The sequence below is a fragment of the Hyperoodon ampullatus genome, assembly GCF_949752795.1.
Source record: "Hyperoodon ampullatus genome assembly, chromosome: 1".
Taxonomy (NCBI): Eukaryota; Metazoa; Chordata; class Mammalia; order Artiodactyla; family Ziphiidae; genus Hyperoodon; species Hyperoodon ampullatus.
This window is the reverse complement of record NC_136914.1, coordinates 62,754,068-62,779,784: the sequence shown is the minus strand read 5'-3', so window position 1 is coordinate 62,779,784 and position 25,717 is coordinate 62,754,068. Positions and strand designations below refer to the sequence as shown.

The 25,717-nt window shown below is 48.7% G+C and overlaps 2 protein-coding genes across 3 annotated transcripts; both read left to right on the top strand.

The window, feature by feature from the left end:
• Positions 1 to 4,566: 4,566 nt before the first annotated feature.
• SYNPO2L (synaptopodin 2 like) lies at positions 4,567 to 12,408 on the top strand (the record flags this gene model as incomplete). Of its 2 annotated transcripts, none has more annotated exons than XM_079718880.1 (4): positions 4,567 to 4,662; positions 5,876 to 6,027; positions 6,459 to 6,973; positions 10,244 to 12,408. In XM_079718880.1, the coding sequence occupies 4 exons, from the start codon at positions 4,567 to 4,569 to the stop codon at positions 12,406 to 12,408; spliced, it is 2,928 nt and encodes a 975-aa protein (XP_079575006.1). The 2 variants fall into 2 exon arrangements, with proteins under 2 accessions (XP_079575006.1, XP_079575005.1); XM_079718879.1 differs by having other exon boundaries at positions 4,567 to 4,671.
• Positions 12,409 to 17,453: 5,045 nt separating this feature from the next.
• On the top strand, positions 17,454 to 23,357 carry MYOZ1 (myozenin 1; the record flags this gene model as incomplete). The annotated part of the gene is made up of 5 exons (XM_079719300.1): positions 17,454 to 17,526; positions 18,447 to 18,625; positions 21,045 to 21,291; positions 21,671 to 21,836; positions 22,884 to 23,357. The coding sequence occupies 5 exons, from the start codon at positions 17,454 to 17,456 to the stop codon at positions 23,113 to 23,115; spliced, it is 897 nt and encodes a 298-aa protein (XP_079575426.1). The 3' UTR covers positions 23,116 to 23,357.
• Between the last annotated feature and the right edge of the window lie 2,360 nt (positions 23,358 to 25,717).

Below are 25,717 nucleotides of genomic sequence, written 5' to 3'. Positions count from 1 at the left end.
TATTACAATCTTGCCCAGCAACAAAGGAATAAATTGGAGAGCCTTTCCAAGGTCCTTCCAAGAACAGGACTATCTGATCACATCTACTCTTCATAGCCTGATCATTCCAACTATCCTATAGACAGAAGGGACCCAGGAAGCATAAGAGCTCACAGCTACTGCAATGGAACAATGGGCCTCTCCCCTTTGCTAGGTAGGGCCATCTTGACTACAGAAAAGCTGAGCTGCTCTTGGACTAGAACTCTTTAAATTCAAAGCCATCTCAGGAGCTGTTCTTCCAAATCCTAAACCTCACACAGGTCATTACATTAAGCTTGACAGATGTCCTCCTCCTCTTATTTTCCTAAAGTCAGTGTGGGGGTGGGGACGGTAGGAAAGGAGCTTCTTCTCGAGGAAATAATCCCCTCAAACACACCCAAGAGTTTGGAGTCAGGCTCAAGTTTCAACTCCACTCTGGGTGGACAGTCGAGGGTGACAACCCAGGAGGCGGGGCAAGCTTCCTAGAACTCTGAAAGTAGTCGAGCTGTGGAGGTTGGGAGCGCCGGGGATCAAGACCGAGAAGCCAAGCCAGCTTCTCGGGCCGCGATGAGAGAGACTTCCACTAAGTAGGAGATCGAGCGTCTTGCGCCCTTCAACAGGCTCAGGGCAGGAAGCGGGAGCCGGAATCTGGGCCGGGAGGAGAGAAGGGAGGGTCTAGGACTGATTCTGGATTGTGGATGCATGAGGTGAGGGTCTCTCCCCGGGCCCCGCCCCCGGGCCCCTCCCTTCCTTCTCAGACAGGACCCCGATCTGGCCAGTGATACCCCGGCCTCTCCTCTGCTTTCCTACCCACCAACCTCCCGAAGCCACTCCTCACCCGGCTCCAGATCCAGGTTCGACTTCGTTCCTAACGTCAAGGTTCCCAGGCTCCACTTCCGGTTCCGAGGGGGCCGGCGCGTCGCTCCCGGAAGTTCCACCCCCACGCTCCAAGGCCACTCCTTCTGCCACGTCGGCAGTAAGCACGCGCCGAGAAACCCGGATGCCGCGCATGCGCTACTGTCCCTTCTCGTCATGGCCGCCCCCTAGGGGCTCCGCAGTTTCTTATGCATTTCCGTTTTTGTTTTTGTTTTTGTTTTTGTTTTGCCCAGATGTCCTGGTAACCTTATGGTCCCACCAGCTGAGATGCGATTGAACTATGTTTAGTAACTCTCCTTCCTATGACATATTAGAAACCTCTGATTTAGAGTCCTGTAGCGATTTCCTGCTGACCCCTGGCCCCATTGATTTCCGTCTTGGAGGTTCTCACCCATGAACTTTGCCGGTCTTGAGATTTGCAGAGCGGAACGTACAATTTTTTTTAATATAATTATTCTGATGTAATATATCTTTTTAAAATTTATTTATTTTGGTTGACCCATGGGGCTTGCAGGGTCTTAGTTCCCTGACCAGGGATCCAACCCGTGCACCGGGCAGTGAAAGTGCAGAGCCCTAACCATTGGACCACCAGGGAATTCCCTTAGAACCCTGTAACGTTAAAGGGCACTAATTCTGCTTTCTGGGGTCATGTGTTCAAGTTCTGGCTCTGCAGTTCCCTAGCTTGGGCAACTTAATCTCGGCCTCAGTTTCTTTCATTTGTAAAATGAAGAGAATATGAATGCCCTTCTAAAAACTTGTTGAGAGTATGGGATTAGGTCACAAAGATTGCCTGGCACCGTAGTAAGTGCTCAGTAAAGGTCAGCCGTTATTAGTTAACCGTTTTTATAGAGCGCCTTGGTTTAGATGCAGAGCACTGCCACAGCCATATAATCTCTACTCTTAGGATGCCCCCAGCCTGTTGGAAGAGCTACAGTTCCTGGAGTAATTATTATTACGCCATTTAATAATAACAATATTGTAGCTAATATTTGTAGGAGTTTTAAAAATATACATAACCTCATTTAATCCTTTCAATAATCCTTTCATTTAATAATTATTTTTTAAGCATTGTTGTGTTACAGCCATGTTCTTGGGTCCGGGAATACAGTAGTGAACAAACAAAAGTTCTTCGCCAATTTAAATGAGGCTTTGTAATTACATACACGTATGATAAAACTATAAAGAAAAACAAAGTGGGAAGTCCCTGGCAGTCTAGTGGTTAGGACTCCACGCTTTCACTGCTGGAGGGCTTGGTTTCTGTCCCTGTCTGGCAACTAAGATCCTGCAAGCAGCCTGGCCTGGGGCGAAAAGAACAAGAAACAAACAAACAAAAAAACCCCAAAGTAACAAAATTCAGGCTGTTGGTTACCTCTGGGGAGGGAAAGAGAAAAGTATAATTGGGAGGAACATAATGGAGCATCAATAATATTAATAGTGTTCTATTTCTTAATATTCACATGGATATTTACATTATTGTTATTTTCAAATAGTTCATATGTATTATGTACAATTCATTTCAAAATAAAAGTTTTTTTTTTAATAAGGAAGAAAAGAAATGGGGAAAAAGAGCACTGGTGTAAAGGAAGCATTTAAAGGGAGAAAAACGTTAAATGAAGAATTTTATGACCAATGCGGGGAAAAGTTCTTACTCTCATATTGTGCACAGTAAATTTTAGTTATTCTGAGGCACAAAGTGGTTCATTCATTGAAAAACTTGCACTTCTAGTCGTTGCTGGAATCTGTTATTAGGCTTTGAGCACGTTTTAGTGAACAGGCAGATTTTTCCTGTCCTCAGGAGTTTATAGTGGAGGTCAGTGCTTCTCAAACTGTGATCCTGGGATCAACAGTATCAGTTTCACCTGAGAAACCTGTTAGAAACTGCAGACCCACCCTAGGCATATTGAATCAGAAATTCTGCAGGTGGGGCCCAGCAAGCTATGGCCCTCTAGACAATTCCATCACACACTGAAGATTGAGACCCACTAGTCTAGATTAGTAATTTGCCAAATTCAGCTAACATTTGTTGAGCAATTGCCATAAACTGGGCCCTCTGCGAAGTATTTTCACATAATTTAACCCATTTAACACATCAGCATAGGAAAGTAGGTATCCTCTGTCTTGCTTAATGTTGCACTCCTAGTAAGAGAGTTTAAATTCATAGTTTCTTGAATTTGTATAATATATTTGTATAATATATAAATTTATGTAATATGTAAAATGTCATTACACATCATCTAATCATACACACATTCCTATTTTAGGGAACCAGTAGCTTTAAAAGTTTTCCAGGTGATTCCAAATGCACTTAATTGATTCAAATGTGCAGGGTTAATTGAAAGCCGCTGGTATAGCACAATGGCTTACATGTAGCTAGCGCTCAATAAATGTTTGAATAGTGAATGAATGGATATTTAGATACTCTTTTTACTGATGAGGTCAAGTAACTGCCCAAGGTCATACAGCTAATAAATGATAGAACAAGAATCCAAGTCCAGTTCTGACTCTAAATTCCAAGTGCTTTCTATGACTACATCAAACACCAAGGGAAACAGCACTTAGCATGCTATCAGAGCAGCTATTCCAGGGACTTCTGTAGCCTTTAATAATTACAGCACCATAATATTATGTTTTTTAAAAGAAAGAGATCTCTTAACATAGGGCATTTCATGTAATGGAAACCTAAAAATAACTAAATATTTTATTATTAACATGGGTTGGCATGTTTATGCACACCTATCTGTACCCACCTTTCCATGACCAACTATGTGTTGTAAGAGGTAATTTATTTCACCAAACATTGAGCACCTGTTACATCAGTCATTTCTCTGGGGTCTGTTAATTGGCTTTTACACACAGTCCTTGCCTTCAAGTTTCTCACAATCTAGGAGGGAGACAGGCATATAAACAAACCGTAATATTGGCTGAAAACTACAATAATAGAAATACGAACAAGATACATATTTTGCCCAGAGGAAGGAAGGATTAATTCTATAGGTAGGGAGTGAGGAGATGGGCAGGAAAAGCTTTATGGAACAGGCAACACTTCAGCTGGAGCAGGCTGAACAGAGTTCCTCTACATTGCACCCAGCACTGCAGTGGGATATGGATCTCCACTTTGATTAATAGGTTAATTCATACAGCAAAGGGGCACTCTTTTCTGGGGATCTTGCAATCTTGTGGGACAAACCCAGCCATTCCTTGCTCAGGAATTGAAGCCCCTGCTGCTGCCACTTTGGAATAAGCTTTGGAGGAGAGCAGTTGGGATTAGTCCATGATCCTATCAGGGAAGGCACAGTCCCTGAAAGGATGTACCTTAGTTATAGAGCCCACAGAGCTAGTACTCTGAGTCCTGAGTAAAAAGCCCATGCAGGAGAATGGGAGACAGGGGAGGGCAGAAGTTTTCACTATAATTAGCTCTGGGAGTAATACAGCTTGGGGAGGGAGGGGAGTACAGCCGGTAACTATTTTGAGCACAGCTTCGATTGACAGGACATGTGTGCTGGACTGTACTGATCTCAGGGCCAAGCTGCCTGCCTGTGGTGTGTGCTGTGGGGTGGAAGGCCTAGGGCAGCAGAAGCAGGACAGCCAGACAGGCCGGACGGGGTACCAGCACCTCGACTTCTCTCCCTGGGACACTGTCCAAACTCCGAAGGCCATAGGCCAAGCTGAGAGATGGGTGCTGAGGAGGAGGTGCTGGTCACACTGTCTGGGGGAGCCCCCTGGGGCTTCCGACTTCAGGGGGGGGCCGAGCAGAGGAAACCTTTACAGGTATCCAAGGTAAGGGAGCCTATATTGAGATTTCAGGGAAAGGGGAACCCAAGGGAACTTGGGAAGAGTCATGTGGCGGCCTGTGGGGGGAGAAGTGGGAGGCTGTGAAGAAGTGGAGTGGGGGTGGGTAGGTGGTTGAGGAAGCATGCTCACATCTGACGGGGGGAGTAGTGTCTGAGCACAGCCTTCTTGTGGGGGGCTATTAGAAAAGGGAATTCCTGGTTTCTGGGAGCAGAGAAAAAGGAAGACTGTGCCTCAATTTCATAGGAGCAGAGGCCCAGGGCTGGCCATCCAGTCTTTGCTCTCCTGGGTCTGTGCCTCCACTCCAAACTCCAGGAATGTAGGGAAGGTTGTAATTTCTCTCTAACTAAATTGGTATGTGATGATCTGAGGCTCTCACCAAGCCCAGCCCAGCCCTGCCCTGCCCCAGCCTTCAGTCCTCCACTTTCCCTACGCCAGATCCCTTCTCTCACTAGGCAAGACTTTTTTTAGGGCTAGGAGGGTTATGGCAAGATATGACCTGTCAGATGAAGTTGTTACCATTTTGGTTTCATAGCACAGGTTTAATTTTCTCAACTATAAAATGTAGGTAATGATAGTACCTACTCCATACGTACTAACTTCTAAGGATTAAATTCAATAAAACATGTAGAGTGCTTGGCACTGTGCCTAACATTTAGTAAGCACTAAATGTATAGCCACTATTACTATTACTACTTTAACATATGTACATGTGTGTGCACAACCGGCACACATATACATACACAATCGCAATCCCTCAGAATCTGCTGGACTCCCTCCAATCTGAAGTACTGTTCTAAAATCTTGACTGGGTAGAAAATGGTGCCTAGGACTCCAAGGACTAGAAGAGAACTGTTGGCTAGTATAGATACTTCCTTTGGAGGAAAATCTTGAGGGGATAACCACCGTTTCTACAATAGTACGTCCCGTCCCCCCTTGCAGTTTTCCCCGTCTTTTTCATTCAGTGGTTACCCTACCTCCCTTTAAAGGATGTGTTATTCTCTCAAAGCTGTACCTTCTTCCCTCTAGATTGACCCCCCTTAACTGTCACCCCTTGTCCCTCCCCATCCTTTCTTACCCTGTAAAGTAAAATTCCATCCACACACCAGTCCCTCCTGTCCTAACTCCTTTCATTCTATTCCCTCCTTGGAGCCCTCCCTCACCTACAGTCTCTCCTCCAACACATTCTCAGATCCGGAGACGGAGCCAGGCTGGCAGAGCAGGACTCCGGGAAAGGGATCAGCTTTTGGCCGTCAATGGGGTTTCCTGCACCAGCCTCTCTCATGCCAGAGCCATGAGCCTCATCGATGACTCAGGGAATCAGCTTGTCCTCACCGTGCGGCGGTATGGACCCCTGCCACCCCAGCCTACACCCATCCCCCTAGTCCAGGGCTTCCATTGCCTGTCTCAGCTCTATGTCTCACTGGCCTGACTTCAGCTACTGACAAGTACCCATTTCTGCTTGTGTATCTGTGCTGGAGTACAGATGTTTGTGTATGCCTCCCAAAGCACTTGAATGTGGGTGCGTGGGCCTATTTAGGCCCCTTGCCTGTCTTTTTATCATCACATCTCTCTTTAAACCCACTTCCAGTCAAAGCCTGCCAAGCAGATTGGCCTACCAGCTCATCTTCAGATCTCCACTCTTCCCAGCCCATCCATTTCACCTACATGCCAGTCCCCTCTCCCCCCTTACATCCTTCTCCCATCTCCTCCAGATCTCTCTAGCTCTCAGTCATCCAGCTCATTTCTTAAGTTCTGTCATCTTTTCCATCCAGGGTAGAGGACGAGGGGCCTGTGCGATCTCCATCCCCTGGTGAGCTTCAGGCACTGTCACCCTTGTCTCCGCTGAGTCCTGAGCCCCCTGGTGCTCCAGTTCCCCAGCCTCTCCAGCCTGGGAGCCTCCTCTCTCCCCCTGACAGTGAGGCTTACTATGGAGAGACAGACAGTGATGCTGATGGCCCAGCCACCCAGGAAAAGCCCCGCCGACCCCGCCGCCGAGGCCCAACAAGGCCCACCCCTCCAGGAGCCCCACCTGACGAGGTCTACCTGTCTGACAGCCCTGCAGAGCCAGCACCTGGTGTCCTTGGCCCTCCCAGCCAGGATGACAGCCGCGTGAGCTCCCCATCTTGGGAGGATGGGACAACCCTTCAGCCACCCCCGGCTGAGGCCCTGCTGTTGCCCCATGGCCCCCTCCGGCCTGGCCCTCATCTCATCCCTATGGTGGGGCCTGTTCCCCACCCAGTGGCAGAAGACCTGACTACCACCTATACTCAGAAGGCCAAACAAGCCAGTGAGTGCCTGAACTCCTTTTCCTTAGTCAGGATCCTTCAATCTCAGCCCTAAATCTAAACCTCCATAACCATACATTCCACCTACCTTATGCTTCCCTTGGATACAGTCTTGGGGACAGGTGGAGAAGAGTAATGGATAGGAGGGGAAAATAAGTATTCTCATGATCCCCATTAGTTTTGCTGTTTGAACTAGGGTGACAAAAAAGTACAGGGGGCTCAACCCAACCGAGGAACAGGATAAGTAGGGAAGTTGGAAAGGGACATGAATTGATGAAGGGTTTGCTTGTCGTTGCTATGATTTTGCTAGGTGTCAGACGGGGTGAGGGCAGAGTGCAGACATGGGTCAGGGGAGTATTTGGAAGCAGGACAGGGATACAGGGACTCTTCAGTGTGAATCGCAGGCATAGCATCAGAGCTACCTTTGACATTGCTAGTTCCATTAGGATTCCTGGGGACTGGGAGGCTATGGAATAGTCATGAGATCTCTAGGAAGTGGTGGAGGGAGGGATCTTTGGCTTCTTATCTTAGGCGAGAATGTAGGCCCCAGCAGAAAAAGCCAGTTCCACTTATCTCAGGCTCTTTACTATTTTTGATGTGAGCTACAGAACGAAGTCTAAGAGTGAACCTTCTCCCTGTCCTATGCCTCCCATACCCCTCCTCTAGAGACCTTTCTTGTCACCTTGGAGATCTCAGGGTTACCCCTCTAGTTCTCATCTCTCGTTCCTCCCCTCCACCATTCTGATTCCTGATCCATAGAATTTTGTGCCTCTAAGTCTGGAATAGAGGCTAAGGACGTGACAGTTTACCATCTGACATCCCTGAGAGTGTCCCACGTCCCACAAAGAAATTCCAGATGCACACCCACGATCTCATGCTTATCCCCAATTCTCATTTTAGCACCCTCTCCCTTCCCCATCATGCTCGGTGAGACTGTAGTTAGTGAGTGGCTCAGGGATATTTTTAGCCAAGCAGACCTCATTGTCCAGTGTGGTGGGGTAGGGGGAAGGGTAGGCAGGTGTCCATGTCCATCATACCAGGGTTTGTGGGGCAGCCCAGAGAAGGGAGGGGGTCAGGCTCCAAAAATAGCACAGTGAGCTCATTCAGCTACCAGCTCTGGGGATAAGACAAAGGGGCTTTAAAAGGCGTGGGGGGTGCCTCAAACTGGTTCTGCTCCAGCCAACACTGCCTTTCTCGGCATGGAGACTTTTGAGCCCATCAGCCAAGAGCCTCTCAGCCAAGCCAGTTGCGACAAAGCCCCAAGCCCAGTTCCTGAGCTCCAGGACCCGTTCTATGCAGGTACTACCCTCCCACAGCCAAGAGAGTTCTGGAATCTAGAATGGAGGGGACTACATCAATAGTTTGGGAAGGGAGGTCTTTGGGAAAGGTCTTACTCCCTTACCCCCTCCTCCTTTTTTCCTTCCTCTTCCTTCTTTTCTTAGGAGTTTCACTGCCCTTTTCTCAGAATGGGCTGATGCTATGGCCACATGTCAAAGGGGTTTGTGACCACATGAGCTATGGAAAACTCATGGAGAGAGGGTGTATGTGTGAGAGAGAAGTGTGAGTAATCTATGAATACATGAAAGCATGTATGTGGGAGTCCATGGGAGAAGATATGAGTGAACAAGAAAGTGTCTGGATACATGTGCAGCTAGTGTCAAGAAAGCTTTGATAGTAATAATTACTCACAGTGCGGCTTAGGTTAAATGCTAAATTTACCTACATTATCTCACTTAAACCTCATAGCAACCCTATGAGGTAGACGTTATGTTATCATCCTTCTTTACAGATGAGGAAACTGACTTCAGTGAGATGAAGTAACTCTCCCAAGAACCAAAAATCTGAACTAAACTATGACTCCAGTGCCTATCTCTAGTCCACAGTACTATTGTGTGGTATGAACGTTGGAATGGGTGGAATGAGAGCCCTAATCAGAAGGGAGCTTTGATATCTTGAGTGGAAAGTAGATGGAATTTCAAGAATTTTTCAGGAGGAACTGGGGATCATGGATCGGAGAGTATCTGTGTCCGAGTCAGGGTCCTAGCAGCAGGGCAGCGTTCCCATTTCCTGGCTCCACCTCCCAGGCCCCACATGGCATGGGAAACCCTGTCCTGGCTCCCCTTAGCACACAGTGCTTGCGTGCCTGCCTGGTAGTGTCTACCTGAGCTCTCTACCCAGAAGGCTTGGAAAATAGGGGGCAGCTCTGACTGTCAAAGAAGCCCACCCCACTCCCACCCTCAGCTTGGGGGAAAGGAGACTGTATCAACTGGTGACTTTGAGATATCCTAAAAGATCTGGAAGCTTTCCTTGGAGAGCAGCACTCTGGCTTTTCCTGCATCTCAGATCTGAAGCCATCCCTGCCTGTGAGTAGCAGGGGTTTAAGGCACAGCGGAGCACCTTGGATTTAGAAGGCACTTAAATTTTGTCCCAACAATTAGTGACAGTGTCTCTGCTAGGGGAATTCTGGGAAGAAGGGCCACCTTGAGTATGCATGTATGTTTTTGTGTGGACACGTGTATTTATACATGTGTATATGAACTGGGATGTATATAAGCTAGAGTATATGGGGATGAGAGAGAAAAGTACAGATGAGAAAATATGCCCATAGCCACCTCTCCCTAGAGCCATATTCTTGTTGAAGTGATGTGTGGTGGGAGTTATTTCTATGAAGGTATATGACGTGGATCACATGATGATAGTGGAATTATGAATGAAGATCCTCATTGCTAAGGATCCTTTGTGTCCTTATTATAGGGTAAGGGGTAGGAAGAGGGGATAAGCCCCAAACTTTCTGAGAAGTCCCCTAACAGGGTCTCTTTGGTGGGAGAAAAGTGCCCCTTCTTATTTTTTCTTACCCTGGGACCTGCTTCATGTCCTTGCCTGCCAGGGGAAGTAAACCCCCTTCTACCCCAGCCTCACATTGCCAGCCAGGAATGGAGGGAAGCGGGGGAGGCATGCGTGTGGTGTGGGTAAGAGCAATCTCCTGAAAGATAGGAGGGAAGAGAGGATAGGAGGACAGCTATGGTCAGAGTGGTGTCAGGGCAGCCAACTACCCTCTGCCTTCCTTTCAACTGTCCTTGGTTTCACCTTTCACCTCCACTCTGGGTCCAAGTTAGAGGACTTTGCCAAAGGCAGGAGAGACCTTGTGGGTCAGGCCAGTGAGAAGACCAGAGGTGGGAGGCCTGAGGGAGCTGGCTGGGGGGGCGGGGGGCAGGTGAGAGCCTTGGGGAACAGAAGATGCTCACTGACCATTCCCCTCCTCCTCTCCTCAGAACTGCAAAGGGCAGAGAGCCTCCAAGAGAGAAGTGTGAAGGAGGCCAAGACCAAATGCCGGACGATTGCATCCCTGCTAACCGCAGCCCCCAACCCCCACTCGAAGGGGGTACTGATGTTTAAGAAACGTCGGCAGAGAGCCAAGAAGTACACCCTAGTGAGCTTTGGGGCTGCCGCGGGGACAGGCGCCGGGGAGGAGGACGGCATCCCTCCGACTAGTGAGTCCGAGCTGGACGAAGAGGCCTTCTCCGACGCCCGCAGCCTCACCAACCAGTCCGACTGGGACAGCCCCTACCTGGACATGGAGCTGGCCAGGCCGAGCTCAGGCGCAGCAGAGGGCCAGGGCCCGGGGCTGGGAGGGCAGCTGAGTGAGGCCTCTGGAGGAGGGGCCCAACTCTTTGAACAGCAGCGCCAGCGCACAGACTCCAGCACCCAGGAGCCGGCCGGGGATGGTCCAGCCGCCACGCTCAACGGGCAGGGCCTGCAGTCACCACCTCGGGCACAAAGCGCTCCGCCAGAGGCTGCTGTGCTCCCATCCAGCCCTTCGCCTGCCCCTGCAGCCAGCCCCAGACCTTTCCTCCCTAGCGGTGGAGCCTCTACCCCAGCTCCAAGCATCTTTAACCGGTCAGCCAGGCCGTTTACTCCGGGCTTACAAGGGCAGCGGCCAGGTACCACCTCGGTTATTTTCCGGCCCCTGGCTCCCAAGAGGGCAAATGAGAGCCTGGGAGGCCTCAGCGCCGTCCCACCGCCTTTCCTGTCCTCTCCGCAGGGGACCACTCCTCTGCCCAGCTTCTCTTCAGGGGTTCCCAGCCACGTGTCAACCCCCGGTTCCCCCAGCACCCCACGCTCCTCCGGCCCCGTGACGGCCACCAGCTCCCTATACATCCCAGCCCCCAATCGTCCTGTTACGCCAGGCGGAGCCCCAGAGCCCCCCGCCCCCGCTAGCGGAGCTGCCATGACCTCCACCGCTTCTATCTTCCTATCGGCGCCTCTGCGACCTGCTGCACGCCCAGAGGCCCCCGCCCCTGGCCCCGCAGCCCCTGAGCCCTCCAGCGCTCGGGAGAAGCGCATCTCCGTGCCAGCTGCTCGCACCGGCATCCTCCAGGAGGCCCGGCGTCGGGGGACTCGAAAGCAGATGTTCCGGCCGGGAAATGAGGAGACGAAGAACTCGCCCAACCCGGAGCTGCTATCGTTGGTGCAGAACCTGGATGAAAAACCCCGGGCTGGGGGTGCGGAATCTTGTCCAGAGGAGGATGCCCTGAGCCTCGGGGCTGAAGCCTGCAACTTCATGCAGCCACCAGGGGGCAGGAGTTACAAGACGTTGCCTCACGTGACAGCTAAAACCCCGCCTCCAATGGCTCCTAAGACCCCACCCCCTACGACTCCTAAGACTCCACCCCCAGTGGCTCCCAAGCCCCCTTCTCGAGGGTTCCTCGATGGGTTAGTGAATGGGGCGGCCCCTTCAGCTGGAATCCCTGAACCACCAAGGCTTCAAGGCAGGGGTGGGGAGCTGTTTGCCAAGCGTCAGAGCCGAGCGGACAGGTATGTGGTGGAAGCACCTGGTCCTGGCCTTGGCCCTCGGCCCAGAAGCCCTTCTCCTACCCCCTCCCTGCCCCCTTCCTGGAAATATTCACCCAATATCCGTGCCCCACCTCCAATTGCTTACAACCCACTGCTCTCACCCTTTTTCCCCCAAGCTGCCCGAACTCTCCCTAGTAAGATCCAATCCCAAGGGCCTCGGGCAGCCCCCAAGCAGGGCATTAAGGCTTTGGATTTCATGCGGCACCAGCCCTACCAACTTAAAAGTGCCATGTTCTGTTTTGATGAGGTTCCCCCGACTCCCGGACCCACCTCCTCAGTGCCTCCCAAAACTGCCCGAGTCCAGGAGATCCGCCGATTTTCGACTCCAGCGCCCCAGCCCACTGCAGAGCCCCTGGCACCCACTGTGCTTGCCCCCCGAGCAGCCACTACATTGGATGAGCCCATCTGGAGGGCAGAGCTGGCCTCAGCCCCTGTCCTGAGCCCAGCCCCTCCTCCAGAGTCTCCCAGGGGTCTTGGGACCTCCCCCAGCTCCTGTGGCTTCCAGGTAGCCAGGCCCCGGTTCTCAGCTACTAGAACGGGATTGCAGGCTCATGTGTGGAGGCCTGGGGCGGGCCACCACTGAACAGGGCACAGCTCCCAGGACCAAGGGGAGGTGGAACATCTAGTTCCTAAAGTTGCTTCTACCCAACCCGCCCGCCCCTGCCACCCCTCCTTTGCAGGCTAAATTCCCTCCTGCCAGAGAAAGTTTTGGAGTTGGTGTCCCATCTCCCAGCTTCCTCTTGACTCCTAACCTCCCTGCTGCTTTCCAACCTATAATACTATCTTTGCTTTGGTGTCTGTGCTTCTCTTTGTAGTTCCTTGCCTGGATCTCTGTCTTTAACTCTGTCTCTTCACCTACACTCCTCCACTGGTCTCCATTTCTCTACATTTGTGCTTTTTTCTGTGGGCCTTGTTTTAACAGTCAATGAGAAAGACAGAGAAGTTACCACTGAGACCTCAGGCAAGAAGCTCACCACCAGACAGGCAGCAAAGGGACTGAACTGACCCCTATTTGCACGAAATCACTTGCTGCTCCTCACTCTTCTTTCCCAAGCTTGGCTGGCATTTTCCTAGGTGTGTGTGTGTGCAAGTGTGTGCGTGCACACAGATGTGCTCTTCTGTCTGAGGCAAGAGTAAGAGGAGCGGTCTAAATAAAGACCCAATCTGGGTCTTACCCTCGCACTAATGAAAGAAGAGTCAGTTATCCTCACATAGAATGTCTGGTGGGGAGAAAGAGACTCATTAGAGTTAAAGATCATCGTCTGTAGCAAGTGTAGAGCATCTGGTGAAATTCATAGAGTATGAGGAGACTCGAAGGACCAGGGCAGTTTGTATGGGTTGAGTTATACCAGCTAGACCAGGAGTAGAACTAAGAATTCTGTTCCTTGGGATTTCAGAAAGTTAGCAACTGGAGAGGCCCATGCTGAGCAACAAAGCATCCAAGAAGTGAAAAGAAAGAAAGAAAATGTCCTCTGAGAACGAACAAATCATTGGCTTCATTGTCTCATGAACTTAAGACAGAAAGGAGAAAAGAACCATGATGTGGAAAGTGAGGTAGAAACCAGGAGCAGAATAGAAATGAATGAAATTGATCGAGCCTCAGAGAGAAGCATGGTGAGGGAGAATACAGTGTTGGTAGAGAGTAAAATTGGATAATAAGAAACCAATCATGTACAAAAGGGGGATTGGGGAGAAATTTGAGGGAGAAGAATGTATTTGTTAGAGTGAAGGGGGATGATGGTGGAGGGATGCGAGAGTGTGTGCTGAGTGTTGAAAGACAGGTATCTGTGCTACCTCCTTTGAATCTGTCCCTCTGTCTTCTGCAGCTTGTCATAACTACCTGAGAAAGGGCAGGGAAACACCCAGAGCCAAAACCTCTTTTTAGTTCTACCCCATCCCTCAAACCCTAGTTCTTATTTCTTTCCGGCTTCAGGTCCTGATCTCTGATCCTAGAGGGATATGGACTCCCCTCTCACCATGACCACCACCAGTCATGTTTGCTGCTTGATCTGGAAATTGATAATTTCCTTTGCATATTGAGTGTGAGTCACAGTACTTTGGTTTGTGCACAAGAATAAACTTATGCCCCATATCTTCTGTTGTTGTCATCTCTTCTAGTTTTATACCTAAATCCTGGTCTCCCCTTCATCTTCTCTAATTCATTCCCCTGATCTCCTGATTCCTGATCTCTTTCTCAGTTCCTACCCTCCTATTTTTTACTGTTTTGCCCTTCACCCCCTGGTCTTTTGCTCTTCTCTACCACTTCTATCCTGCTCCAGTGTAGCCACCTCCATCACTCCCCCAGTTCTCTCTCTCCAGATTCTCCCCTTCTCCATCCCCTGCTCCATATTTCTCACATGAGGCCTCAGCTTACAGAACCTAGACAATTTGGAAAGGCCCTCTAAGCCTTTCGCCATCAACATTTCCCAACACCCTGGAGGAAATGAAGGGAAAGCAATGGCTGAAGTTGAAGGGGGGGTGAGAGAGGGAAGAAGGAGAGAGAGGGTGGATCAGCGTGGATTGAGACTAATAAAAAAGAGAAGGCACTGAAAGGCGGCTAGAATTAGACTTCTGAGAAGGGGAATGCCCCAGTTCTACCAGCAGGGGGCAGATTTGTGCCAATAACCAGTCCCATGACCCTGATTCTCCCAAATATGCAGCCTCTCAGAATTTCAAAGGAAGGGCTCAGAGAGCCTAGGCTAAATATTCTGTCTTCATTCACTAGGTAGTTTTAGGTACTCAATCATAAGAGACCAAAATTTTGCTTGGTTTTTGAGGGGAGGATGGTAATGATGACGAAATCACCTTTTGCTATTTATGTTTTTTCATCTAATTGCTTCTTTGGGTTAAGAGAGAATGGAGAAAAAGGACAAAAGATGAGGAATCTGGAGGCTAAACTGGTCTGGGCAGAGGCCAAGTAGAGGGGAGCAGGGTGACCTTTCAGCCCCTAACCTGAACCTATAAAGTTCAGGATGGGAAAAGGACATGGTCAGGAAGAGTGGGTAGCTCACAGAGGGACAGAAAGGTATTCTGGGGACTACAAAAGCCACTTCCTAAGGCAGCCACAACAGGGTGGTGGATACAGCAGAGGTGCAGCAGCTGGTTACAAAACCTGAGCAGAAGATGGAGAAGGATCCAGGATGTTCACGTAGCTACTGAGGAAGGTGCCGGGCAAATGACAGGTTTCCCTGGAGGGGGCTCTCAAGCTTGTGCCCTTTCCCAGAGGCTTCTCTAGACCAGTGTGAATGGGACAGTCCAGATCCTATGGGGTGTGTGCTCCCTTTGAAGAAAATCCCAAGTAGGAGCCTCAGAGAGTAAAGCCCTGGCAGGTCAGAAGCCTACGTGTACCCCTTCAGGGAGAAGTGACATGTGGGACTTCCCTGGTGGTGGCCTCAGTGGTTAAGAATCTGCCTGTCAGTGCAGGGGACACGGGTTTGATCCCTGGTCTGGGAAGATCCCACACACCACGGAGCAGCCAAGCCTGTGCACCACAACTACTGAGCCTGTGCTCTAGAGCCCGTGAGCCATAACCACTGAAGCCTGCGCACCTAGAGCCCTTGCTCCGCAGCAAGAGAAGCCACCGCAATGAGAAGCCTGCGCACCACAATAAAAAGTAGCCCCCGCTCGCCACAACTAAAGCCCACATGCAGCAACGAAGACCCAACGCAGCCAAAAATAAATTAAAAAAAAAAAAGTGACATCTATCTAGCAGAGCAGGCTAAACTGAGCACCCGAACAGCAAATGGGGATGAAAAGGCAGAAACTGGTCCAGTCTTCCCCCACATCATCCCTGATAGCCTAACTACTGGATTTGGTTAATTTGGTCCCTTATCCTGCCAAAATCTGGCCCTCCCAAAGGAAAGACCAGCCTATCCAGGAACTTTCAAAGGGCAATTCCATTGTGAACAGAAATTCCCTTCCCAAAACATAGCATCTTAAACCCTCCCACCCCCAAAATGCACCCACATGTCCCTCCAGCTCCAGTCTGGATTGTCTCTGAATGGCTCTCCAGACACATTCTCCTGGTTCTCACTTTCCCACTCCGAATTCTTATTTACCACTTGCTGCCTGCTTCCTCTCTCCCTCTCAGTTTTCAGTTTCTCCCTGAGTGCTTCTTTGGATCTCAGCCTCGAGGTGCCAAAGAAGAGGAGTCCCTGGGCAGACTGATCCGTGGCTCAGACAGCTTAATGAGAGAATTCCAAAGGCCTTTCCTCCCCTTCCTGAGCCTCTGGGCAAGGAGGATGGGATCTTGGTTCCAGGGTCTCAGTACCCCTGTGCCATTTGAGCTGCTTGCGTTCATCGTCTCTATTAATAACCACCCTCCCTCCCCCACTGCCAGTGCTGCCCCCACGCCTGCCCAGCTCGGGTTCTCTAGTCACAGCAGCTCAGTCCTCCAAAGCTGCTGGACCCCAGGGAGAGCTGACCACCGCTTGAGCAGCCGGTAAGTCTCCCGCTTTATAGTCAGAGGGGCTGGAGCCCACTCTGCTGACTGCTGTGTCTGTGTCTGTAATAGTGACCCTTGATCCTGGAGGGAGCTACTCACCTCCTCCATCTGTACTCAGTTCCCAGTTGTCCAGTTCAGGGGAGCCACAGAGAGTTGGAAGGAGAAGGGCCCAAGAGGGTGGGGGGATTGGAGATGTTGGGGGAGGCACTGGAGGAATGAGAAGGGGGTCTGAGAGGCTGGATGGAAAACAAGAACCTAGTTGGGGCTGAGAGAGGTATGGGGAGAATCTATTTAGCAGTTCCTGGACTCTGGCCTCAGCAGACCCCACTAAGCTAGTAGAATCGCAGATGTGTTGTGAGACAGGACTCAGCAGAAGACATTTCGCTGAGTGCCAACTTCTGTTAGGGAGGGGCTGGAATCTGTATCTTTTCCCAGCTTGTCCCCCTCCACTGCCAGATCCTATGATTATGTTCCTGTCCTCCCTGAATTCCCCACTGCTATGATATTGCTGAATTGACATGCATCAAGATTGACCTCCCTCTCCACTCCAGGTCTGGGGGGTGGGGAGTGACTGAAATGGAGTGGGAGCACTGGTGTCACCTCCCAGGCCATGATCCAGCTGGCCCGGTGGAGGGGCAATAACCTCTCCATCCTATGGAGAATGTTTCTGGCTGGATCTCCTCAACCCTGGCAGAACATTTTTTTCTGCTCCACCCCCCCACACCCCACTCTGGGGCTTGGGGAAGACTGAGAGGCCAGAGTTTGCAATGATAATCCCAGTCTGGGAGCCCCGTACAAATAAAAACTTCAAGTCATGCCAAACCAATGAAACCTGGGTGCATTACCTGACCTGTAAGTAATGTGTTTGTTTTACCCCCAGGCCCCCCTAACACATATTGTGTTCCTAAGCCCTGCACCAGCTCTATGTAAAACAGCTGAAAAGAGGTTGGTAGAAGGTAGGGGCAACGGGTGCACCTATACTTTCTGCCCTGCTTCCCAAGAAGAGAAGCCCTAAAGCAATGGTTTTTCACCTTTTAGAGAAATGTGTACTTCTTTAAAAAAATCTAATGAAATTTTGCTCCCTGAAGTCCTTAAGCAGTGCCTTACTGTAGACATTCACCCCAGTCCCTGTCCATCCTTCACCTCCTCCTTCCCACCCTATCCAGGCTCCATCCACCTCCACAATGCCACTCTCAGGGACCCCCGCCCCCAACAAGAAGCGGAAATCTAGCAAGCTGATCATGGAACTCACTGGAGGTATGGCATGTTTGCACCTACCTAGTGTGGGACTTCTTATTGAGAGTATCTCTGGCCCATGAGCCCCAGAAGTATCATAAGGTTATATGTGTCTTAAGGCGAAGAGATAAGGAGAGACGAGGAATTTGGGGTGGGGGTGAGGTTTGCAGGGGTGGGGGGAAGGGGGGAAAGGAAGAAAGAATTCAGCACTGACTACTCACCCTTCCACCTTTTTCACCTTGTAATCTGAGAGCATAATACCCATGCCATGTTACCCAGCACAGGTCCAAGACAACAGGACCCACAGGTCAGTGAGGTATGTTTGAGAAAAAAATATGTATGATGGAGACTGGCACAGAGTAAGGTCTCAATAAATGCTTAGCTTCCTTACTTCTTTCCCCAGAGCTAAGGAGCCTTGCATAGGCACTTAAAATGGAAAATTGCTCAGGCATTTTACTGGGGGTGGTAGGAGTACAGCATGTGAAGAGCTCTCCCAATACCTAGAAGCCGTTTGCAGCCAGTTCACTGAGGGGAAGAGAAGGCAAAGGAGTTAAGATAGGAGTATATATTTAGAGGTGGCCTTTGGGCTTTCCCCCGTGCTATAGTTTCCCCAGTGACCTCCATCTATGATGTTTCTTTACTCTTTTGCCCTGTACCCCATACCTTTTACCCCATTCACCGTCTTCACCCCATTCTAGTATCCCCACTGTCTCACTCTGCACCCCATTTCCCATGCATTCTCTCCAACTCCAAACCCAGGAAATCAAAATCCCTCATAAACTAGACAGAATTTGATCAGACATCACAGACAGCATCTGCTTCCCTCGGTGATCTCTGCTGGGACACACGCACTTAATTAGTTGTGGATGGCGGCTTCATCTGGAGCTAGAAAACCCTATTTTACTCTTTCCCTTGCCTCTGCCTCCCCACCTCCCTGAAAGGTGGACAGGAGAGCTCGGGCCTGAACCTGGGCAAGAAGATCAGCGTCCCAAGGGATGTGATGTTGGAAGAGCTGTCGCTACTCACTAACCGGGGCTCCAAGATGTTCAAACTGCGGCAGATGCGGGTGGAGAAATTTATCTATGAAAACCACCCTGATGTCTTCTCTGACAGCTCAATGGTGAGTTCGGAACTTTACTACTCTCAAAGCCTCGTGCCTCTTTTGACAGCTTCTTGGTAGGCCCGGCCGGAGTCTCTAAAATTAGACCAACCTCCCCTCCCAGCTAATTTATAAGCTCGTTAACCCCCCAGATACAGCGAGCCCCCAATAGCTCCAGGGTGAATTACAGCCCACCTCTGAAACTAAATCTGTATCTTAGAGCTGGTGAGGCAGGGTGGGGAGTCCACACCTTCAAGGAGAAAACTCCTTCCCAGTATGGTTAAGTATTAAAGATAGGATTACCAGATAAAACACAGGATGCCCAGTCCTATATTTTAAAGTTGAGATACACACTAAATAAGCTACGAGGATATATTGTACGGCACAGTAAATAAAGCCCATATTTTATAATACCTTTAAATGGAGTATAGTCTATAAGAATACTGCATCGGGCTTCCCTGGTGGCGCAGTGGTTGAGAGTCCACCTGCCGATGCAGGGGACACGGGTTCGTGCTCCCGTCCGGGAAGATCCCACATGCCACGGAGCGGCTGGGCCCGTGAGCCATGGCCGCTGAGCCTGCGCGTCTGGAGCCTATGCTCCACAACGGGAGAGGCCACAACAGTGAGAGGCCCGCGTACCACCAAAAAAAAAAAAAAAAAGAATACTGCATCACTATGTTGTATACCTGAAACTAATATAATATTGTAAATCAACACTACTTCAATTAAAAAAAATAAAGTTGAGATATATACACATAATTTTTTAGTAAAGTATGTCCCATGCAATATTTGGGACATAAGTTTTTTGTGTTTCTTTTTGTGGTACGCAGGCCTCTCACTGTTGTGGCCTCTCCCGTTGCGGAGCATAGGCTCCAGATGCGCAGGCTCAGCGGCCATGGCTCACGGGCCTAGCCGCTCCGCGGCACGTGGGATCTTCCCAGACCGGGGCACAAACCCATGTCCCCTGCATCAGCAGGCGGACTCTCAACCACTGCGCCACCAGGGAAGCCCCAGGACATAAGTTTTTTTTTTTAATTGAAGACACTTAGGGAATTCCCTGGTGGTCCAGTGGTCCAGTGCTCTCACTGCCAGGGGCCTGGGTTCGATCCCTGGTTGGGGAACTAAGATCCTGCAAGCCACGCAGCATGGCAAAAAAAAAAAAAAAAAAAAAAATTGAAGACACTTAGTTAAATTTGAATTTCAGATACACAATAATTTTTTAATATAAGTGTGTCCCATGAAATATTTGGGACATGAAAATTAAATTAAAAAAATACAGGACACCGAGTTAAATTTGAATTTCAGGTACATGATGAATACTATCTTATATCTAAATATGTCCCATGCAATACTTAGGCATATTTATACTAAAAAAGTATTATTGTGTATCTGAAATTAAAATTTAACTGGTGTCCTGTGATTTTTTCTTTTTGCAAAATCTGGCAACCCTAGAAAGAGGTAAGTGAATTTTTATAACCATCTCTTCTTGAGCCATTCTTTTATCTAAAGGGTCAGTATAAGGACCACAGATGTGGGGACCGAAACCATGCTTTAAGGTCCTACGTCTCCTAGTCAGGATCATTCTCTGAAGAGAAGTAGAGATTGGAGAGGGACCAGGCACAAGACATTTCAGCTGAGAAGGAGGGGATCGTTTCCATTTCCTTTCTTCCCCCTCCACCTTTCCTGGGCAGCCAGGGGAGAGTGAAAATAGATGCCTACATGGGGCCAGGGGCAGGAGTGTCTGCCATTTGCCCGTATGTAGGAGCAGAATAAAAATGCTGAGCCGGTCATATCTAACTTTAGGAGGCCAAAAGCCCTCCCCCCTGCCTGTGTCTGGTTACACTGGGTGGAGCATGGGGGTGTGTTCGGTGGGTGGCCAGGAGAGCCTCCTGAAGGAGTTGGCAGGGTTATTTTTAGGCTTTGGGGATGGATCCAGTGTTGCCCTTTGGGCTTCCCTTCCCCCTACCCACTACAGTTTCACTGTCAGGAAGTCCTGGTCCAACAGGCACCAAGAGGAGAAAGGGAGAGGAAGAGGAAGAGACAGAAGAGACTTTTATCTGTTAGACAAGATGCAGGGGAGGAACAGAGATCTCTCTAGTTCTTTAACTTAAGGCTGGGTTCTCCATGCCAGCCCCAATCTCTCAAATCTAAGTTGAGCAGAACTCTTGGTCCCCTTTGCCTTGGTAAGGAGGGAAAGGGGATTTCAGAGAATGAGTTGCCCCCATCCTAGATGTAATTCGAACTGAGCCATAGGGGTTGTATCCCTTAAGGAGAGTTTAATTTCTTTCAGTCAGGCTATCTGCTAACCATCTATTGGAGGGGGGAGTCTCAGACGATTCAGTGTCTTCTGGTTGTCCATTGTCTCTGATCACCTCCTACTTGCTATGGTATTCCCCGTACCCATTGCTAACCTTCCCCTTACTTTGTCCTTTCTTTTCAGGATCACTTCCAGAAGTTCCTTCCCACAGTTGGGGGACAGCTGGGTACAGCTGGCCAGGGATTCTCCTACAGCAAGGGCAGCGGTGGAGGCCAGGCAGGGGGAAGTGACTCTGCCGGACAGTATGGCTCTGACGAGCATCACCATCATCAGGGCCCTGGGTCTGGATATGGGGGTACAGGTGGTCCTGGGGGCCAGACTGGCCGAGGAGGAGCTGCTGGCACTGCAGGGGTTGGCGAAACAGGACTAGGCAAGTATCCTCACCCAAGAATAATGTGTCTGGTCTCTAAAGCAGAGAAATACCCAGGAATGAGGCCTAGACTGGGTGTAGGAAGCAGGAGAGGCCTGTTGAGATAGCCTGATGGACTTTCTGGGTCCATAAGGATACGGAGATGTGTCTACTCCACCCAGAAGCCTTGTCTCTCAGTCACCTTTCTAGCCTTTCAGTTTGTATCACAAATCCGACTCCAGGCTGTCATTATTTCACAAACCTTATAAAATTACCAAGATGTTTTACCTTTGGTCCCTGGCCCCAGCAACTTCTCTAGTGCAGGGCTCTGAGACTAACTTCCATTGGCTACTAGCTGCTATTATTTGACTTATTATTATTTCTCTCCCATGGCTGCCAGACGACCAGGCAGGTGGAGAAGGAAAACATATCACTGTGTTCAAGACCTATATTTCTCCATGGGAGAGAGCCATGGGGGTTGACTCCCAGCAAAAAGTGGAACTTGGCATCAACCTGCTGGCCCACGGGGCCAAAGCTGATCTCCCTCAGTATAAGTCCTTCAACAGGTAAGGAGGATGGGGAAGGAATCTGATGCATTCCAGTGTATGGCAACATGCCCTTAGTTGGAATAGAGACTGGTTCAAATGTTTCAGGAGAATGAGGAGGCATAGGAGGAATTTGGGGGCCGCAATTGAAGGCTTTTGGTCTTTTCACTCTAGCTCAGAGAAACAGCATGGTATGATGAAGGAAAAATTTGCTAGGAGGCAGGATCTGAATTTTAGTTCGTAGTTATTAGCTGTGCGGGAAAGTCACCCTACTTCTGAGCCTTGGTTGCCTTGACTGTGAAATGGGAATAATATATTACACGTTTAAAGGCTTCTTGAGGCTCCCTTCTTTCAAGGTTACAATTCCATTACTGTCCTTATAGTATAATTCTATTTTTCTTTTCTTTTCTTTTTTTAATTGAAGTATAGTTGACTTACAACATTATATTAGTTTCAGGTATACAACATAGTGATTCAGAATTTTTATAGATTATGCACCACAGCAAGTTATTATACTATTGAAGATTCTATTTCTTTATACCCTACTTTAGTAAGGTTCAAGTATCTATCCTTTTGGAACTGGGCTTCTCTAGACTGTGTGAAAACAGGACAGGGAAGCCCTAGAGAAGTGCTTTTGCATTTGGTCCTAAGGTGCCTGGATTTTCCAGGAAATGTTAATTCCTCTCATCCAGGGCACACACTATCCACTGAAGGTGGGGTAGGGGTTTTGAGGGGGGTCTCTACATTATAATTTAAGGTGACCTCAGACCCTTGAGTCTATAGTGTTTGGAGTAAATTTCTCTGAAAATATGACTGGTTTGGGTCACAGCTATCCATGAGACTCTCTATCTAGTACACACTAGACTACTTTTCTCATTTTTAGCTTTGGGGAAACAAGCAAACCCGAAGGGGGAATGGAGTGCTAAGGGAGAAGAAGAATAAGGAGTGCAGAAGCAATCTGCAACTAGAATTCACAGACCTTCCCATCCTCAAAACAGTGTAACATCTCACTGACAAAACCCTTTCTTTTGTTCTGGTTTTTAATTAAATAATGTGTCCCCTTTTCAGGACAGCAATGCCTTATGGTGGATATGAGAAGGCCTCCAAACGCATGACCTTCCAGATGCCCAAGTTGGAGCTGGGGCCCTTGCTGAGTGAACCCCTAGTCCTCTACAACCAGAGCCTCTCCAACAGGCCTTCTTTCAATCGAACCCCTATTCCCTGGCTGAGCTCCGGGGAGCCTGTAGACTACAACGTGGATATTGGCATCCCCTTGGATGGAGAAACAGAGGAGCTGTGAGGTGTTTCTACCTCTACTTTGTATCAAGTTTCCCCTCTCTGGTTGCATTTTGGAGAGGGAATGCTGAGCAGGATCCCCCCACTGAAAATCCAGTATCCTTGTGGGAATGGAGGGAAAGAGAAAGGAAAGATCTGCCCTTCCATCCTTCACTCCAAGTCCCCACTCCAAGCATCTTTTCTTACCAACTCAGAGCTCCCCTTCCACTTGCTCTGTAGGGAACCTTCTCTTATGGAATTTCCTCTGCCTTCGGTAACAGTTAATAAACTTCAAGGAAATGAACTCATTCTTCCTCTGATATTTGAGGGCAGATGAAAACTGAGGCTAACAATGCACAGAGACTAATTAAAGTAAAATACCATACATCCATTATTCAGACTTCCAGACAGACCTGATTACTTACACACCCACACCCACATCCGCACCTGCCAAAGCACATTCATAGGTGTATACAAAGACATACTTATTGAATAGTACATAAGACAAATAATCATGCACAAACACATGTACCGGCCCATATGTGGGCAAAGCTAAGCAGCAATTGTGTGCTGTGTTTAGGAAATAGGCGTTAGTGACCCTGGCGTTAGCTCTGTTTAAGAAGCTGATTAGAAACTGGGATAATCAGGATTACCCAATTATTACAGAACGAGAGCATGCCATAAAGTTTCCAGATGACGCTAGAGTGAGTTTAGGAATATATGTCAAAGGTTACAGGTTCCCAAAAGGATGACATAGAATAGGGAGCCATGTTGGAATCCAGAAGGAAGTGGGAGAAACCATCTGCAGTTATAGTATGCCTGGCTCATCAAGAAAAGATCTAAGGGTCATAGGGGCACTGCAGTTGTGTTCAGAAAGCACTATGATTGGGAAGAAACCATGAGAATCCAATAGGAATGAGTAGCGATACTCTTTATTGACTTCAAGCATGGGGTTTCTTTAGAGTCCCAGACTTACTCTTATGTCCCACAAAGTCAGAGTTTGATGCAGATCTGGAAAAATAACTTCTGAGGAGAGCTGGCTGAATTCAGCTAACTCCATGAGCCACTAATGATTATATTAGGTTCCTAGACTGCCTGGACTGATTAAATTTTCATGGAACTTGGGTCATATGACATTTACTCTGGTCACCTTCCTTTATGACATAAATAAATTTCAGGGAATTCATACTTCCTCTAAACTAGTACACAAAACTCTATTTCTATGTGCATTTTTCTAAGAAGAGTTGTCATAGTTTGGCTTTCCCCCCAAACAGACCCTGAAACAAAGATTTGGATGCAAGTAGTAAATTTGGGAGGTGGTCCCAGAATCCAAGCAGTGTAAGGGAATGAGAAGAAGGCCAAAAAGGTGCTTCCAGCAATTGGGGCTGAATCTCACTAGAGACTCTCTGAGAAAAATGTTATTCAAAGTGTGGCCCATGGACTGGCAGCAACATTTTCTCCTGGGAGCTTGGATAAAAGTGCAAATTCAAGGGAATTCCCTGGTGGTCCAGTGGTTAGGACTTGGCACCCTCACTGTCAGGGACCCGGTTCGATCCCTGGTCGGGGGAACTAAGATCCTGCAAACAGCGCAGCAAGGCCAAAAAAAATTTGCAAATTCAAGAATTTGTGTCTTATTAATCTCTCCAGGTGATTCTTATGTGTTAGTAAAGTTTGAGAAACACTATAGTAAAACATACTTCAGAATTGCCTCACTGAGGCAGGGTAGAAACTGAAATATTTAGCTACCAAATCCCATCTCTCATTGGTTACGGATTGCCAAGGAGAATGTTAACTCTGCTGGCACTTCCAGGCAAGGAGTTAACTCAGGTGTTTAAGGTAGGAAGCTATGGCTTGTACAGGATTTGTCTACCAAAGCTGTAGTGAACTCTAGGATAGGCTGAGGGAATATGGGCAGGGCAGAGACAGGATGTGGATAAGAGTTCATAGCTTTTATGAGATTCTCATGTTTAAAAGTCTGTGAGCCCGGGCTTCCCTGGTGGCGCGGTGGTTAAGACTCCACCTGCCATTGCAGGGGACACGGGTTCGAGCCCTGGTCCAGGAAGGTCCCACATGCAGCGGAGCAACTAAGCCTGTGCACCACAACTACTGAGCCCACGTGCCACAACCACTGAAGCCCAAGCACCTAGAGCCCGTGCTGCACAGCAAGAGAAACCATCATAATGAGAAGCCCGCCCACCGCAACAGAGCGTAGACCCCGCTCTCTGCAACTAGAGAAAGCCCATGTGCAGCAACGAAAACCCAAGACAACCAAAAAAAAAAAAAAAAAAAAAAAGTCTGTGAGCCCTCCCCAAAAGTTAAGGACTATATTCCTTCAACAAATGTTTATTGAGTGCCTACGATATACTAGGTACTATATATCAGGCATCAGATGTACAAAAGCAAATAACAACATTTATGTGACAAAGAGATTTCCCAACTATAAAATAATTATTAAATGCCTACCCTTAAAGTTGGGGTAAAAAAAAGTTCAGGGTCTAATAGTCCAACAGCTCTGAAAACCTAGAAACTTAATTTTTCCAACCTCAGAATATCTGAAATCTTGTAAATATATACCACATTCTTTATCCATTTATGTACTGATGGGCACTTTGGTTGCTTCTACATCT